This window comes from Asterias rubens, chromosome 5 (assembly GCF_902459465.1).
Source record: "Asterias rubens chromosome 5, eAstRub1.3, whole genome shotgun sequence".
In the NCBI taxonomy this organism is placed as follows: Eukaryota; Metazoa; Echinodermata; class Asteroidea; order Forcipulatida; family Asteriidae; genus Asterias; species Asterias rubens.
The window spans coordinates 18,047,549-18,064,169 of record NC_047066.1 but is presented as its reverse complement, the minus strand read 5'-3'; the positions used below and the strand labels follow the sequence as shown (position 1 = coordinate 18,064,169).

Sequence of the window (16,621 nt, the reverse complement as noted above, 5' to 3'; positions counted from 1 at the left end):
ATGTGACTTTTTGACTAATCAGAAAACGCCTTACAGCAATCAACAAAATAAACTGGAGTAAAGTACGACAACACACACACAAATCCAAGATGTCTGCGCCCATAAGCAGAAAGTGGGAGGGAAGTCATCCTAAACAAAAACGATTCTGAGGTCTCTGGTAAGGGAGATTCAGCATTGTTTTAGGCATAAAGTAAGTCTTCGCTGGGCCTCTACAAGGGCCGGAGAGGTTTTTGGGTAGATTTAAAATCCTGATTTGGCTTGAAAAGACAGAATAATTTATTCAGTTCAACTTCAGATATTTTTTATTTTAATTGTTACTATATTTTATTTATTAACTCAAGTCAATAACCATATTAATATCTTCTTACTATGACATTGACAGTGAATAATAATACTATAGTGAGTATGGGTCTTAAATAACTTAGCATAAAGATTAAAGCTAAAAAGTTCAGCTTGAAACATTTTAGACAAGGATCGTTTACGAAATGGGTGTTGGTAAAAGTCAAATTATACAGTGTGGCGTGGTGAAGTCCGCTTCTGAGAAGTCCAGCGTATTGGCCCTATTGATGGAGGCTATCCTAAACCAAGCCATGCCTAAACGAACAATATCATGATTCATATGACGAGACACTGGTGTTTGTGTTAAAAATTAAAATATTTTAAGAAGAAATTATAGTATAGTATAATTAAGGGTATAAACATAACACGCCTCCATCCTGCCAAACGACAAGAGAATGAACGGTTAAGATATGATTAAGCAACTGAACTTACCAGCTACTGTACTGGGTTGGGGTGCGTTTTAACACTCGTATTTCCAATCTGAGGTTTTGGTCAACTCATCATTGACCATAGTTGCGATAACTGCTTCACCGTCGGGAGGAGACTTGCGATATCGCAACTAGTAGAACTACATTGGCCAATGATAACCTTTGAATGTCAATTCAGCCCAAAACAACCACCAAAACGCACCCCTAGTGCTAATTGCGATAACGTAACCCTCCTCCCGCTGCTGGGAGGAGGGTTATGTTATCGCAACTACCCTGGTGCCTACTTCTAGAACTACATGTATAAGGTTCGTTCCGCTAAACAATAGCGGAACCAACCTCATACATTGTAGTTCTAGGAGTACCTGGTGCCTAGCTGTGTGTCGGAAGAGAACTACGTACATGTATATATATGTTTTGGATACACTTGGGGGCCTATAATTTTGGATGAGCTTATCTCAAACCTCACCAGTTTGTGTAATTTTGTCTTTTCACTAGTGACATCAGTTATGGATTCGACTGATGAACAAGTGCAGTGTTGTCACATTTGGAGCATCTAGCAGAGTCTGCTATTTCCTTGTAAAGCGACAACAGAAAACAGGTGTCACTTGGCCATGGCTTGCATTAGATGTTCAATGTTGGTGCCAAGAGTTGGAGTTAGTGTTACATCAAGACTTCACTTAATGCCCCCAAACCATCGCTCAAATTGGAGCTTGGTGTTGTCCAGTAAAGCCTACCATTCCTGTACAACAAATGCATCAGACTTAAAGTACAAATCGACATCTCTACATTACTGCATGGATTCAAAGATTCTCAAATCCACTCTACTGAATAATTTGAGAAAAGGAAAGTCCCTTTCAACTATAAAAGTGGTTAGTGGCTATGGATCATTTTCTACGTCTTTGCAAAGCATCGCAAAAACTCTGGATAGCAACCGGTTTTTGCGAATACCAAGGGTGACGTTAACTGCCGGATCTGTGGCTGCAGGATCAACAACAACAACCAGAGACAAGGACAGAATGAAGCGGATGCAACAACTTCCTGAACTGAACGAGGAGGACTTGGATGAGATGTTTGTTCGAGGATCGGGACCGGGGGGACAGGCTACCAACAAGACCAGTAACTGTGTGGTGCTTAAACACTTACCCACAGGTATCACTCTAAAGGTACATTTCGATTTTGCATCAAGGATAAAGAATATAGTTTTTAGTTTTTACCCGTACACCGATTTGTAATAAGCGCTGTACTCTGTTCTATGAAAAAATCCACAGGCATATCATTTGTGTGGAATTCGAACCCATAACCTTTGAATTGCTAGAGCAGATGTCTTACCACAAGACCACTGAGCTAGATGGATGGCTAGCAGTTCGAATCCTTAGCAGCAGGTACAGCAACAACTAAATAGAAATGAAGAGGTTGTTGGTTTGAATCCGAGCGAGTGCTTTGCCTGTAGATTTTTTCACAGAACTTGGGAAAGTACAGAGTATAGACGATGTGACCTCTGACCTCACACGAAAACCATAACATGATTCGCGCACATACCGCCGGGCAAAACCTTTGTGTTTTCGCAGCCAGCTAGAAAGTGTATGCAATCTTACCATGACTACGTGTCTTTTTGCCCGGCGAAACATGACGTACATGTATACAGTGTTTTTTCAACAGAGGGCGGTTTGAATGTAAACATAGGTCACATCGTCTATACACAGTGCCTAATACACATTGGTGTAAGGATAAAAACCAAAAGTAATAAAGGTTAACCCTAGATACATGTAATATGTTGAAATCTATTTCTAAGTTTCCTTTGTGTAAAACAAGGCAGACAGTGAAACCAATGAGGCCTTCTCTTTCTTGAACACTATATTGAGGGAGATTGATTGGCATCCTTTTTTTTGTCCAAATGTGTCTTAATCTTAATCTCTTAATTGAAGGGGATTTAAAGTAATGTATTCAATTTGAATAGGCTACCCCTCACTTAATAATTCATACAATAATATTGTATGAATTATTAAGTGAGGGGTAGCCTATCATAGGAGGGCCGATTGTTATCCATAAATAATAAGGCAATCAACAAAAATGCAGTGCATGCCTGCACTTTTTCCTAAAGTCTTTTTGGTCTAGTGTCTGTCATTCACTTGCTACGCTGTATTTATTTACGGTTTTGTTAACTTATGAAAAAACTTTCTGTTTCCTCAACAGTGTCATCAGACACGATCTGTTGTTGAAAACCAAAAAATCGCCAGAGTGCTGATGCGGGAAAGACTGGATGTGCTTTACAACGGTGAGAACAGCGCCCTCTACAAGCAGAAAAAAGCACACCAAAAGAAGATGAGCGAGAAGACACGACGCACAAAAGTGAAGCTGAAGAGACTTAAGATGATGAAGGAAAAGTTAAACAAGACAGATGAGGAAAATAAATTTTGAAGATCTTCCTTAAGTGTTTTCCAGATATATTTTAAGTTTGACCAGAAAATATGAAGTGCAAAAAACATTCAAGTTCTTTTTAAAAATGTTTACAGACATTTTATCAATGTTGTTCTACTATCACATCCTATATCCCTCATCATTTTATTACTAATATTATGCAATAAACAGACAATAAAATTAATGAAATTAAGTCATGTGTGTAATATTTCAATTTCTTTATTGACTGTCTCACATAAATAAAAGTGAACTTATTACGCTTTTATCGCAGACATAAAAATATGTAAAACAATATTTTTGCCGAGTGATTCCTTCATGCATTTGAATGTTTTTTATAAGTTTAGCTAGCAAGCTAGTCCAAAGACTCTTGATTTAGAATCTTTACATTATTGGACATCTTGAACTGTTAAAATCTCAACATATTTGTCATTCACAGAAGGAAATTGAATTTACATACAGCGGTGTTTCACCGATAAACTCCTTAGTTCAAAATTTTTAATTTTGTAATATTTGTGTAGATGATTTGTTTACCTATACATTCCTACACTGGCTGATTAATCCGAAAGGTTGTTATGATATCTAACATACAGTCCTAGCTAGGGGTTTACAGTTTTAATAAACTTACTGTACAAACATGTTTAACCCTCGTACTGTTTAACCAGTTAACATCTTCCACATGGTTTTACACAGTAGATGCATTAAATACAAGCCAGCAATGTCATGTCAGGAATGCATTGATCTTATTGTTTAAAGACACTGGACACCTTTGGTAAATGTCAAAGACCAGTCTTCTCACTGGGTGTATCTCAACATATGCACAAAATAAACCTGTGAAAATTTGATCTTGATTTTGGAATCTCAAAATCTAGTTCGAGGTCTCAAAGCCAATTCAAATAGTATAGTGGAAAATTACTTCTTTCTCAAAAACTACATTACTTCAGAGGGTGCAGTTCCTCACAATGTTTTATACTATCGACAGCTCTCCGTTGCTTGTTACCAAGTAAGTTTTTATGCTAACAATTAGTTTGAGTAATTGCCAATAACAATAGTGTCCAGTGCCTTTAAACTATTAAACACCCTTCACTACCTGTGAAGTTTCATGATTTCAAATTGCTGGTCTACTCAATGGCAAATGTTACAGGAAACGGTTAATGCTATTGCCTCGATAGAACTTTTATGTTTCTTTAACAGACACCATATTGCAAATGCAAGACCTTTTTAGATGATCTTGTAAACCATAACAAACTTTGGTGAAATAACACTTTATCTTCCGGCAAACTTGAACTATCAATGCGGACTGATCAATAACTCCATTGATATTTTCTGTGCCGTAAATGAAAATTTGTATTGAAGACATTTTCCTATGTTCAGCCGTTGAGTATGCAAATTCAAATTTTGATAGATTTGTTTTCACATGCGCTGTATGGACAACAGAAAGCAATACATGTATATCTCTTTCCAAGCTTGTGCAAAGACTAGCTGTTTTTCAGTATACCATTTGCACTTTCAAGTTATAACTAATATTACTATACCTCAGACATATTCATGATCGAGTTTGAGTTCTTACTGGCCCATTCATCATCACGTGCCAGGTGCTATTTACCAAGTGCGCACGCGAGTAATCAAGCACATGGGAAATGCGCATGACAGGTAGAAAAGCCCTCGGGCAGCCCGACGCTACTCTAGTATAGTGCCTACCAAAAATGGATGATTACCATTAATGTTTTCTATTGTAGTTTTCCACTCGTCTTTGAGATCTTATTCTTTTACATACTAACTCTCTCACAGCGCAGTAACATCAAAAGTTTATCCGGCCAGCTTTCACAGAGCTATACATTTCCATCCAAAGAAACTATAAAGACAGATTGTTTCAACAAAGAGTAGTTTTACTCGTAACGGTCATAAAAAAATACTGTGACCATAAATGTTCTTAAAAACATGTCCAGGAAGGGTTGTATATTACAGTTGACATGGTTAGAGATGTGTACATCATGATCTTGCACTCCGCTCCGTCTCAGCAAGGCATTCTCTGACTAGGGCTCGTGCGTGGACAATACCTAGAGAGAGAAAACAATCAGCGTTATAAAAATATTAACAATTTAAAATTTTACCCAGTCAGTTTCCCTTGTGGTTTATATTGATATCTGAAACAAAAAGTCGCATCCCCTGGCTGCCGCTTCCCAGGTTGTATCGTAATTTGGGTGTGATCCCTGGCTACATGGCAGTTAACGGTTGTATGGCTTCTGACTGGCACCCCCAATCAAAGATATTGGCAAAATAGGGACATCGCCAACATATGGGCTAGATAGCTCAGTTGGTAGGGCGCCGGCCTGTTAATCCGGAGGCCGCTGGTTCAAATCCCACTCTAGTAAATACTTTGTTCAACCCCCCCCCCCTGAAAAAAAAAATATATATATATATATAAACATTATGAAAATCAATCCAAACTTTTGTATCAGTTGTTGATATCATTTTGGAAGCATAAACACAGTAGTTGTAATTTGGGGACAAATTTGACATAACTTCAGCAGTCATGGCCCAATTTCATGGCTCTGCTAACCGCTGAATTCTGAGATTATGATCACCATTATATAACAAATCTGTGAAAACTTGGACTCAATGATGGTCATCGAAGTTACAGGAGAATCATGAAAGCAAAAACACCCTTCTCTTTTCTCGTTTCTCAAAAACTACGTTACTTCAGAGGGTGTCGCTTCTTACAATGTTTTATACTATCGACAGCTCTCCATTGCTTGTTACAAGTTTTTATGCTAACAATTATTTTGAGTAACTACCAATAGTGTCCAGTGCCTTTAAGGAAATATAACAAACACGAATGAGCTATAAGGGTTTTTAACAGCTGGCAGACTAGCAAAATGACAAGTTTATTGTTCCACTGGTTAGTAACTTTACAAAATTACGGCAAACCCTGAACTTGTCTTCATTGACTGACTGCATTTTTTTCATAATATGTCCTGTCCATCCAATAGACCCTTCCCATGAAGTATGTAAATTGCACATTGACTAATGGCTGCATCTCCGCAAAAGTGATTGTGTGACTGCTTAGTGCACATCTCCATGGCGTTTGCAAACCAAAAGGGTCTGTACGCATGCATGAATGTACTTAGCATATTTCGGGTCTATTGATCAATCTTTACCTCTTTTAAGACGTTCTGTGGCTGTTCTGCTCCCAGAGTATGTTGGTCTAATGTCTCGTCCCATGTCTTCAATGACAGCCAGTAGCTCTGCATACTTGCTCTGTGGGGCTACCGTCCGGTTGGTTAATGACAAAACTGCAAAGATAATTCAGAAAACACAGTTTACACCTGGGCCTAGTAAAGCTAGTACCAGCTGCTAATAAAAGGATTCGAATTGCCTCTAGCCACTGGGCTAACTCAGTGGTCTAGTGGTAAGACATCTGCTCTAGCAATGCAAAGATCGTGGGTTCAAACCAACCCGAGTGATTTTTTTTTCACAGAACTAGGGAAAGTACTGATATTATAAAGTGCTTAATATGCAAATAACAAATAACAATAAAATGTAAACAAATAATAAAAGCTTCAGTAGTTTTTGTTCATAGTTTACAAAATGAAATGGACTTTTCAATAAGCCATTTTTAGATATGGCGACACAATAAATACTACAACACTATAAGGTTTTGGTAAATTACCCAAACCAAACAGTACACTCCTATCACGTCCCCCATACCTCAAAGAGGCTATTTAGCAATATGGCATAGAAGGATGGTTACTCTAGTTTTATCACTTCCTCTTGTGAGATTTGCTAATTGAAACTTATCAAGTCAATGAATTAATTAAGAATACAAGTTTATTTTATTCTTGTGGCCAAATTTAACACGAGTAACAATGAAAAATAATTCTAGTTTTCCTTTTCATATTGCAATAATATTGAGTTAAACTGCTCATATAAGAATGCCACTCACATCAATATTTATAAAGTAAGAGTACTTGGTGAAAATAGTTGCCGTTTTCTGTAAGATGATTCTAAACTGCAATGGGAGACTTTCTGGGACGGTAGAGGGCAGCAGACTTACCGGGTAAATCCATTGTTCACAGAATTATGCGCATGTTCAGAACTACGTAAACAATGGAAATTTACCCGGTATGTCTGCTGCCGCCTAGCGTTGGAAAGTCTCCTATTGTAAATCAACCCCTATCTTTTTCTGTAAAAGTTCAGGCCTGATACTTCACGGAGGCAACAAAGGTGACTGCCTCCATGCCCCTTGGTCATTGCCTTGGTGCCCTTGATTTACAGTTTCCTCACAGGGTGCCCTTTACCACGGAGTAAATGCCTGGGTGACCTTGCCCTTTCAAAAATGAAGCATACAGGCCTGTAACTGCAATTCGGTGTAAATAGTCCTCTATCTTTTCCTTCTAGAGCTGCTTAAAGGCAGTGGACACTATTGGTAATTATTCAAAATAATTATTAGCATTAAAACCTTACTTGGTAACGAGTAATGGGGAGAGGTTGATAGTATAAAACATTGTGAGAAAGCTCCCTCTGAGGTAAGGTAGTTTTCGACAAAGAAATAATTTTCCACGAATTTGATTTCGAGACCTCGGATTTAGATTTTGAGGTCTCGAAATCAAGCATCTGAAAGCACACAACTTCATGTGACAAGTGTGTTTTTTCTTTCATTATTATCTCGCATCTACGATGACCAATTGAGCTCATATTTTCACAGGTTTATTATTTTATGCATATGTTGAGATACAACAAGTGAAAAGACTGGCCTTTGAAAATTACCAATAGTGTCCAGTGTCTTTAATTGAACAAGTCAAACATGCTACAGAAAACAGCAATTATCATCTCGTTAGTTAGGGTTAGTAAAAGAAGTTGGAATGTTTGCATTACCCCTGTTACCTGGGATCTGCGACTTGGCGTTCATCTGGACCAGGGAGCTGTAGGCACTGGCACTGTTTCCCATGGACTGGGTGGTCATGTTCATTGGTACTGGACTATTGCTTGCTGAAGAGCTATGGACCATCTGCATGGCTGGAGAGTTAGCTGTACACAGAAATGACAAATCTAGCATAAGGTAATGGTACCAGGGGTAGATTTCACAAAGAGTTAGGACTAGTCTTATCTCGAGTTAGGACCAGTTACTCGTCCTAACTTAGGACTATCCATGCAATTTGTAGATCTCCTAGGACTAGTCCTAAGTTAGGACTGGTCCTAACTCTTTGTGAAATCGACCCCAGAGAGTTCATGTTGTGACAACACAATGGGAGACTTTTGAGAAGCTGGCAGCAGCAGACATATAACAGTTAGACATATAACATGTAACTTTTTTTGCGGCACTGAGCGTGCACGCATTTGCTCAGTATTGCGCGCGTAGGTGTCAGCACGCGCACTACTGACGAGAACTGTGAAAAGGACGGTCCAAAAGACTCCCAAAGAGGGGAAGGCCACTTTGACCATGGCTTCATCAAAATTCCAGGGACGCGCAGGCCAATCCAAGGGGCACCAAAGCCAAAACAATCAAATTATTTGATTGAGATTATTAAAGGAGGATTCATTCCCCAGAAGGGCATGCAGGCCAAGTTGGCTGCAACATGAATTTTTGGGGGCATGGCGGCCACAGCAGAGCAACAGAGCAAATGGGCAAACTGGCCGCAATTAAGAATAAGGGCTGTTACAGGCTACCATTACAACATTCAGACACAAGATTAAAGGGAGTGGATCACACTTGGGTGACAGAAGGTGGTAGAGACTTGCCAAGGAGGGAGCCTGGACTAACAAACAAAAATGAGTAAACACGATGGCATATTGGTGCAAGTCATCCTATATCTGGCAATAATTTCACACACATGTATACAGACAATAGATGGATTGCACAGTCATCGACCGCCATACTTGATGATAAACAATGGAAAAAGTGCACGCGCTGCGCACAACTCTCAGCCAATGATAGCCTTTCATGCGTTAACGTTTCATCAAAGATGGTGGCCAATGACCTCATGTGCAGTCCATCTATATAGGATTAAAGTCGCCAAGCTCACACAAGCAATGGCCTCCAAGACCCTGACCATTGCCTTTGTGCGCCTTAGAATGTTCCCACGGAAATTAAAATTTCCCTTATAGCTAGCTGGTGCCCTTTGCTGGCTGGGGGTTGTCCTACAAAAAGTAACCAAACCCTTTACAACAAAGTAGCGCGCCTCAGTGTACAAATACCAACCAACTCTGTTTGACTAAAAATATTGGCCTGCAAAACTCAGTTTGCGTTATATGAATAACAGTGTACAAAACTTGAGCCTAATCCTTTCTCTCAATTTGACAGTGTAGACAAAAATGCTAGACCAACAAAGAGATTTGAAGATCCATTGCAGGCCTGGAATTTCATCTTTGAGAGGGCAAGGGAAAACGGCCAAGTCTATGGGAAACTTTTGAAGGGGCACCAAGGCCAACAAGACAAGGGGGCAACAGAGGCCATGGCCTCCTTGTACTTCCAGCCCGGCATTGTACATGTTGCTCAGCTCAAACAGTTGCCAAGTGATTCTTTCTTCACAGCTAAAAATATATCTCATCTTGAAACCATGAAGACCTCAACCTTACAACCATCCGTTGAAACAATCCTGCCCCCCAAAAAACATCACAAAGTGGTCTCAAGAATGCCAAAATAAATATCGTCATGAAACAGTCACTGAAATATCGTCGTGAAACAGTCACTGAAATATCGTCATGAAACAGTCACTGACACTTTGACGCTGCCTTCATCAAGATGGCTCGCTGTGCCTCTGCAAAACTCTTCTCTACGGCTTTGGACTTTTCATCGAAGTCAATCATCTGAACGTCATCTTCTTGAGATTTTCTCCTCATCTTGACACCTAAACCTTTCTTAATCCCATCACTGACATTATCCTCGTCATCTTCAATCATCTCAACATCATCATCATCTTCCGTTTTGCTCTTCTTTGCACTTGATTCACTAGGGTCTGGACTCTCGCGCTTAGCGTCATCTTTTCGCCTCCCCTCTGTTGAGTTGTCTTCACATTTCTGGCCGTTACTGGCAGCAGAAACAGTTTCTTGATTTTCACTTTTAAGTTCTTCCGACGTCTGTTGAGAAAAGACAAGAATTAGTGTAAGCAATAAAAGTCAAGTTTGCAAGGGTCAGGGGAATTCATTAATTCATGGAACTTTAGGAAATAACAGATTCCCTAATGACAATAGAACATTGTTCTAAATTAGATGGCTTTTGAGTTCGTTCTTAAATGCAAAGTAGGAAGTCTCCTTTATCAGTTTGATGGGTAGATAGTTCAATAGGTAAAGACCGGACCGAGAAAAATTACATGCTTTTGGCACCTTTGGATGGACCCTAACTAATGTTGAGAACAATGACTAATGTTGAGAACAATGATAAATCTATAGCTTACCTTGTCTGGATTGAGAATTTTCACATTGAGTCCAGCTAGTAGACTGCTCTTCATACCTGTATCAACCCTTAGGCCAGCCAATAACTGAATCAAAAAATAATCAGAAATTACAATCCAAAATACTTATTTGGAAGGGAAAAAAATTTTTTTTTTAAATGATCTTGGTAAAACAAAATAATAAAATAAAAGATGGCCCAGCTAGTTGTCTGTAACAAAATAAACACAAACAAATAACAAACAAATTATAAACTATATTTTAACAGCCAAAGCAATGTAAACAAATGCAATGATTGACAAACAAAAAATTAAAAACTTTTGATTCTACCACCAGTGTTGTACTAAATCTACAATTTTAATGTTAACTCTAAAATGAATACAAACACGGTCCTACTAAAAGCCGACAACAAGCCGACAACGCAGACAACAAGTCCAGAGCGCCGCCAACATGCCGCCAACAAGTTTTCAATACCTCAAAAATGGCCAATAAACCATAGATATATAAGAACTAAATGTGTTCTGTAATATAAACATAAATTTAATGGAAAAACTTCACGAAAAGTGTGTATTTTTTAACCAGAAAAAAACTTCACTTGCACGGAAAGCGGTTGGACGCCATCTTGGCTTAAAAACCGTGTTTGGACCAGACAATTATGATACGGGTAGATTTAGCACTTGTCAACAACAGAGGGCGGGCTTCATGTGAAGACCTTCACTGCAGTGTGCACAGTGCATGACGCCCACCCTCTATTGCTAAATCTGACTTACCGGCATCATAATGGACTGGTCCAAACACGATTTTAAGCCAAGATGGCGTCCGACCGTTTTCCGTAAAAGTTAAGGGCTTTTTCTGGTTAAAACTTCACACTTTTCGTGAAGTTTTTCCATTAAATTTATGTTTATATTACAGAACACACACAGTTCTATTATATCTATGGTTTATTTGCCATTTTTGAGGTATTTAAAACTTGTTGGCGGCGTGTTGGCGTTGTCGGCTTTTAGTAGGACCCCAAAATTCAAATGAAAATTATAAGAAATTTTAACTCAAATTCAATCTTACCGGTGTTTTATTCATGGGTTCTGACTTTGTGCGACTTCCAGAAGCACCACTCATGAAGGGGAAGTAGACGGGAGCTCGGAATTTCAATCCTGTAATACGAACAAATATAGTTAAAACACTAAAATGAAACATTTTTATTTAATTTGTTTACCCTCTCCCAAATTTCCCTAAATAAAGAATTTAGTTTAAAAATTTAAGAATTTTGTTTTTAATTAAGCTGCTGTAGGCCTATACATGCAGTATTTTAATTTAAAACCATTTCAACAATAACATGAACAAAAACAAAGAAATAATATAGAGAAAGTATGATGGTAAAGTAAACTGATACATAATTAACGGTTGAGGTTTACAAAAATAAAAATTAAAGAAATATCGGAAAAACAGATCAATTCCTGCCACCACTTTTTAATTTTTATTATTATGAAATAAATTAGTAAATTACATGTACTTTACTTCAATAAGGTAACCGATAACCCTTACCGGCCTCACATGTAGGCTTTTACGGTAAAATGAGTAAAAAAGTGGTGGCAGGATGCGGAAATCTATCCGAAAAACATTTTTGCGTTTACAAATAGAAAAATTAATTGGTTCGTACCCGTACCTGGCTGGCGTGTTCTTGGTTTCCATCGCTCTTCCTCTTTAAAGTGACAGCTACAAACTCGGCTCCATGTTGTGGGGGTCCACACACCTCCCCCACCCTCCCTCTGTGATTTTCCAATCCGCTCACACCACAGTTCATACCACTGTTTCCAATCTGGTCCATCATTCTCATTTGGGAAGTTGTATAAACTGCACAACTCTCTGCCATTCTTGTGATTACAACCCGGAACGCAGCAACTAAGTCCCATTGTTCAGTTCGAGTGCTCAGCCAAAACCCCAAGGTCCAACTGGGAAAAAAATCTTGCAATCCTTCCTGCACACACAAACTCTGGCCAGAAAAAGGCCAACCAAACTGACCATTCAAATACAAACAAAGATGTGGTCAAAATTCCCCACTGCAGTTACAAAATGGCAGGAATTAACCAGTTGTGGGATCAAGATTGAAGATACACTGGTGTAGACTGCATTAATTTGATTTGGAATGGCTAGCCGCGATATGACAAAGAACTAGCCGTGTCTCAACATACCTACGACCTTCGACCTTTACAATAGGGCGGCAATGAATCATGGGAATATTATTCATATTAAAATGTGTGGTTGGAATTTGTACACTTGTCAATTAATTACACACAGCAAACGACAACCACACACACACATGTAACATTTCCCAGGTCACAGTTGGGTTGTACAAACAGCTAAAAAGAACACAAAAAACACAATGACAGCAGCATAAATTACGAAAGGTCAACCTAATCTTACCCTTTTGTACATACTTCGCCGCAGAGACGTCCATCTTCTAGTTGACAAGATGCAAAAAAAACGAGCCCTAAACGCAGGTCTGCGGTCTAAATCAGTGGAATTCTGAACGCAAATTGTACCTGCTCTCGCTGGTCCCTTCACTCATGACGTCATAGTTTATATAAATTAACATAAGTCTTTTCACCCAAAACACGCATACCAGTGAAATAATATTCGCATGCTCGGCAGGCAAGATGAACAACTCAAAACTTGTCTCGGACGGGAAGTGCACAAATTAATTTGGGTCATTAATTTGCTAAAGACCGAACTGCCGATTTATGAATGTGTCTGTCTCCATGATTTAAAGGCAATGCAGAATTTCCCTTTTTTCAATTTTAACGAGAAAGATTATGACAATTTGCAAAGAATGACCCCAGCCAGCAAGGACAGGCAAACGAGTTTGAGATGGTTTGAGTGTGGAAAGAAAGAAACAACAGGTGTAACTGCCACTCAATTATGTTGTTACCCCCATGGTTTTGCCGACAGGGTAACCACTATATACCAGTCTCATACCGTAACACCCACAAAATATCGCTGGAAGTGACATATTTTAACTACATTGACATCTAAAAATGACAAAACTTGTATGAGAAAGATTGACTGTTGCCAGCTTGGTGTTTATATCCTCTTGTGCGAGTTTGCCGAGTTCCCTGGATGGGAAAATCATCTAAACACAAAAAAACAACAACAAAAACAGACAAACAAACAAACATAAAAACAAACAAAAAAAACATCAAACAACCAACCAAACAAACAAACAAACAAACAAGCAAACTCATTTCTATTCAGGACTGGGCCATTTGTGTGCTGGGGTGGGGGTGGGGGTTGGGGCTCTAAAGTGTGTTTTGTTGTTTTAATATTTTCTTTACTTTTTTATTTACTACTTACTTATCTGAAAAGTTATTCGGAAGGGGATCAAGAAAACAACCACCATCTAGACTTTCATTGGAATTCACTTCACACATGTTTCAAAGCCATTGGTAGAGGGATAACTTTTATTGAAATGTATGTATGCCCCCTCTAACTGGCGGCCCACGCCCCACCCTACCACCCTTCATAATAAACAAGTTGATTCTATACTAAAACAAAAACGCAAAATAAACACAACACAAACTGGATATTATATTTGACTTCTTTTTATTAATTTTATCACATGCACACTAAACTGTTTTGCTTTCATCATCATCCTTTCTCTTTGATATGACATCCTTCAGGAATAAACCAGTTTGGAAGGGGAAAATGTTATTGGTTGGCAATAGTTGTTCCACAAGGGTGGTTAAAGGCAGGGTTGTAAAAGACCAGCCATCGATTTCACCAAACTCTTCCTAACTTTGGATTAATCTAATAGGACTTAGGACGATTTAAATTCCGTATCCAAAGGCGTAGGATGCATTGCACCCATCCTAAGTTAGGATGGGTTACTCGTCCTAACTCAACTTAGGATTAATCCTAGTGTTTCGGGAAATCGGCGGCAGTATCCTCACTTGGTGTATCCCAACACATGCATAAAATATAACAAACCTGTAAACTTTGGGCTCAATTGGTCATGGGAGTTGCATGAAAGTAGTGGCAGAAAAACACCCTTATTGCATTATAATTATGTGCTTTCAAATACCCGAGAATGAAGCCTTTCTCCGAGTAAAATTTTGGGGAAAAACTACATTAAACCAAAGGGTGTCATTTCTAACAATAATGTGTCGTATTATCAACAGTTTTCCCAGTGCTCTTTACAAAGTAAGTTTTTATGGTAATTATTTTTTGGAGTAATTAAACATTAGTCTGTACGAAATTAGTCTTTACGAATCTCAGACTCTTCAAAGTGAATTAAATGCTCACATCTCTCACATAAATCTATCTTTGCACAATCTATGTCTCAGTTTGATCAGGTTGGCAAAAAACATAACCTTATATTCCGACCCCTCCCCCCCCCCCAAACTATTGATAAACAAAGAACTACTTGTCATACCTCTTCAAAAGACAGTATTTGAAACAACAAACAGATGGTTAAATTATTACCTACATAAAACAAAACACTGATAAATATTAATTATTTAAAACCAAAATTCAAACTTATCCAATTGGTGGGTGACTTTTGTTACTGGGTATTTGTAAAACAAACTTTAGATTAACGTGTTTTTTTTCTGAAAACAAACAAAAACAATTTTTTTAATCTTAACCACAAAGTCTGAGTTACTGTAATCTTTGAAGGACGGAAATATTTAATGAATAACAATTTTACCCACAAAAAAGCGACAGTTCAAACAAATGTAATTGGCATTAATTTCAAAAGGATAAAAACAATACTAAAACAGAGTTTAAAATCTTTTTTGAACATTTCAGACATTAAGGAGTGCATAATGACAAAAACTCAGTGGAGTTATACAAAGTTGATATTACAATGTATCTTATAATTAATCACATATTTGTAATTGGTCCAAACTAATTAACATGTACAAAGTGAGGATGGTTAACGAGTGTTTATGAGATTGTTTAAACTCTTTTTGAATTTGTTTAATTTTTTTATACTCGGTCTGCAGTTTGAGACTGTCGGCAAAATAGCACTTCATAAAGTAGAACATGGGCGTTCAGACTAAAAGTAGGTAATTTTGCCAACAAATAATTATATTTTTCCTTTTAAAGTTTTAAGCACACTTATTAGCAATAATGTTTCTTGCATCCATATTATTGAATACAGTTTGGTGGTGCTGCGCTGTGTGCAATACTCTTTTTTGAACTAGTGAAGATTTAGAACATTAGTAAGTTGGCAAACTGGCTTCTAGAAATCCTCCTAAGAAAATGCTCTTGCTTAATCCGTCACATCGGATTCCAAATAATACACATTCTTAACATTTTTGAGTACACCTGAAACATTAGTGGTAAGCATAATTATGTCCTGCTAAGCTACTTGTATGTGCTTAAGCAGCTCATGAAATTGGGCACAGAGATTTGTTCTTGGCAATACTGTAATGTTGATATTGCACTTACAAAAATTCATCACATTTTCAGACAACAAATTGACAAAATAGTCTGAAGTTATGTCTAAATATAGGTACTTATATTTGGACAAACTGAAGACATTTCAAGACAAAACTGTTATGTAGTAACCAAGAAAGATAAATCACATTTGTTTACAGGTAACTTCTACGCTTGTACACAAACAAATTCCTTAATGGAAACAATGAATTTCAAATCTTTACAATTGCATTAAACGCAGGCCATCAATGTCTTATATCCTTGATTGCACCATTCACTCGACAAAAAGTGGGCCAAACCAATCTAAAATGCAGTGTTAATTTGTTTTTACATCGATTTGAAGGAACGAAAATAGAACAATAGTGCATTTGTGCACTATTTACAAGTATACTAGATTAAGACATGGACAACTTAATGCTCAAATTGAAAAATCAAAAGTTCTTGCAAGTTTTTATCTTGTAAATCTCATACATTCATAGAGAATTTAGAGTGTTTAAAGCTGAAAGTAATCACATTTATATGCCTGGTTAACTGGGCTCCATTGAAAGGTATCAATCGAGAGCAATCACACTGCAAGAAAATCTGTTTTATAAACTTACTAGTCCTTTTCAGTA

At 37.9% G+C, this 16,621-nt stretch overlaps 2 protein-coding genes across 6 annotated transcripts; one reads left to right on the top strand and one right to left on the bottom strand.

Annotated features, from left to right (window-relative positions):
* The first annotated feature begins 47 nt into the window (after nucleotides 1-47).
* Nucleotides 48-4,159, top strand: LOC117290515 (probable peptide chain release factor C12orf65, mitochondrial). 3 transcript variants are annotated; one of them, XM_033771937.1, is made up of 3 exons: nucleotides 48-157; nucleotides 1,263-1,930; nucleotides 2,961-4,159. In XM_033771937.1, the coding sequence occupies exons 2-3, from the start codon at nucleotides 1,379-1,381 to the stop codon at nucleotides 3,183-3,185; spliced, it is 777 nt and encodes a 258-aa protein (XP_033627828.1). In that variant the 5' UTR covers nucleotides 48-157; nucleotides 1,263-1,378; the 3' UTR covers nucleotides 3,186-4,159. The 3 variants fall into 3 exon arrangements, with proteins under 3 accessions (XP_033627828.1, XP_033627829.1, XP_033627830.1); XM_033771938.1 differs by having other exon boundaries at nucleotides 48-190; XM_033771939.1 differs by having other exon boundaries at nucleotides 51-150.
* A 21-nt stretch (nucleotides 4,160-4,180) lies between these two features.
* LOC117290514 lies at nucleotides 4,181-13,083 on the bottom strand. Of its 3 annotated transcripts, none has more exons than XM_033771933.1 (8): nucleotides 12,996-13,083; nucleotides 12,232-12,564; nucleotides 11,637-11,725; nucleotides 10,580-10,663; nucleotides 9,905-10,262; nucleotides 8,061-8,213; nucleotides 6,344-6,478; nucleotides 4,181-5,242 (listed from the first exon to the last, which is right to left on the bottom strand). In XM_033771933.1, exons 2-8 carry the CDS (start codon nucleotides 12,482-12,484, stop codon nucleotides 5,175-5,177), a joined length of 1,140 nt encoding a protein of 379 aa, XP_033627824.1. In that variant the 5' UTR covers nucleotides 12,485-12,564; nucleotides 12,996-13,083; the 3' UTR covers nucleotides 4,181-5,174. The 3 variants fall into 3 exon arrangements, with proteins under 3 accessions (XP_033627824.1, XP_033627826.1, XP_033627825.1); XM_033771935.1 differs by having other exon boundaries at nucleotides 8,070-8,213; XM_033771934.1 differs by having other exon boundaries at nucleotides 12,238-12,564.
* Nucleotides 13,084-16,621: the final 3,538 nt, after the last annotated feature.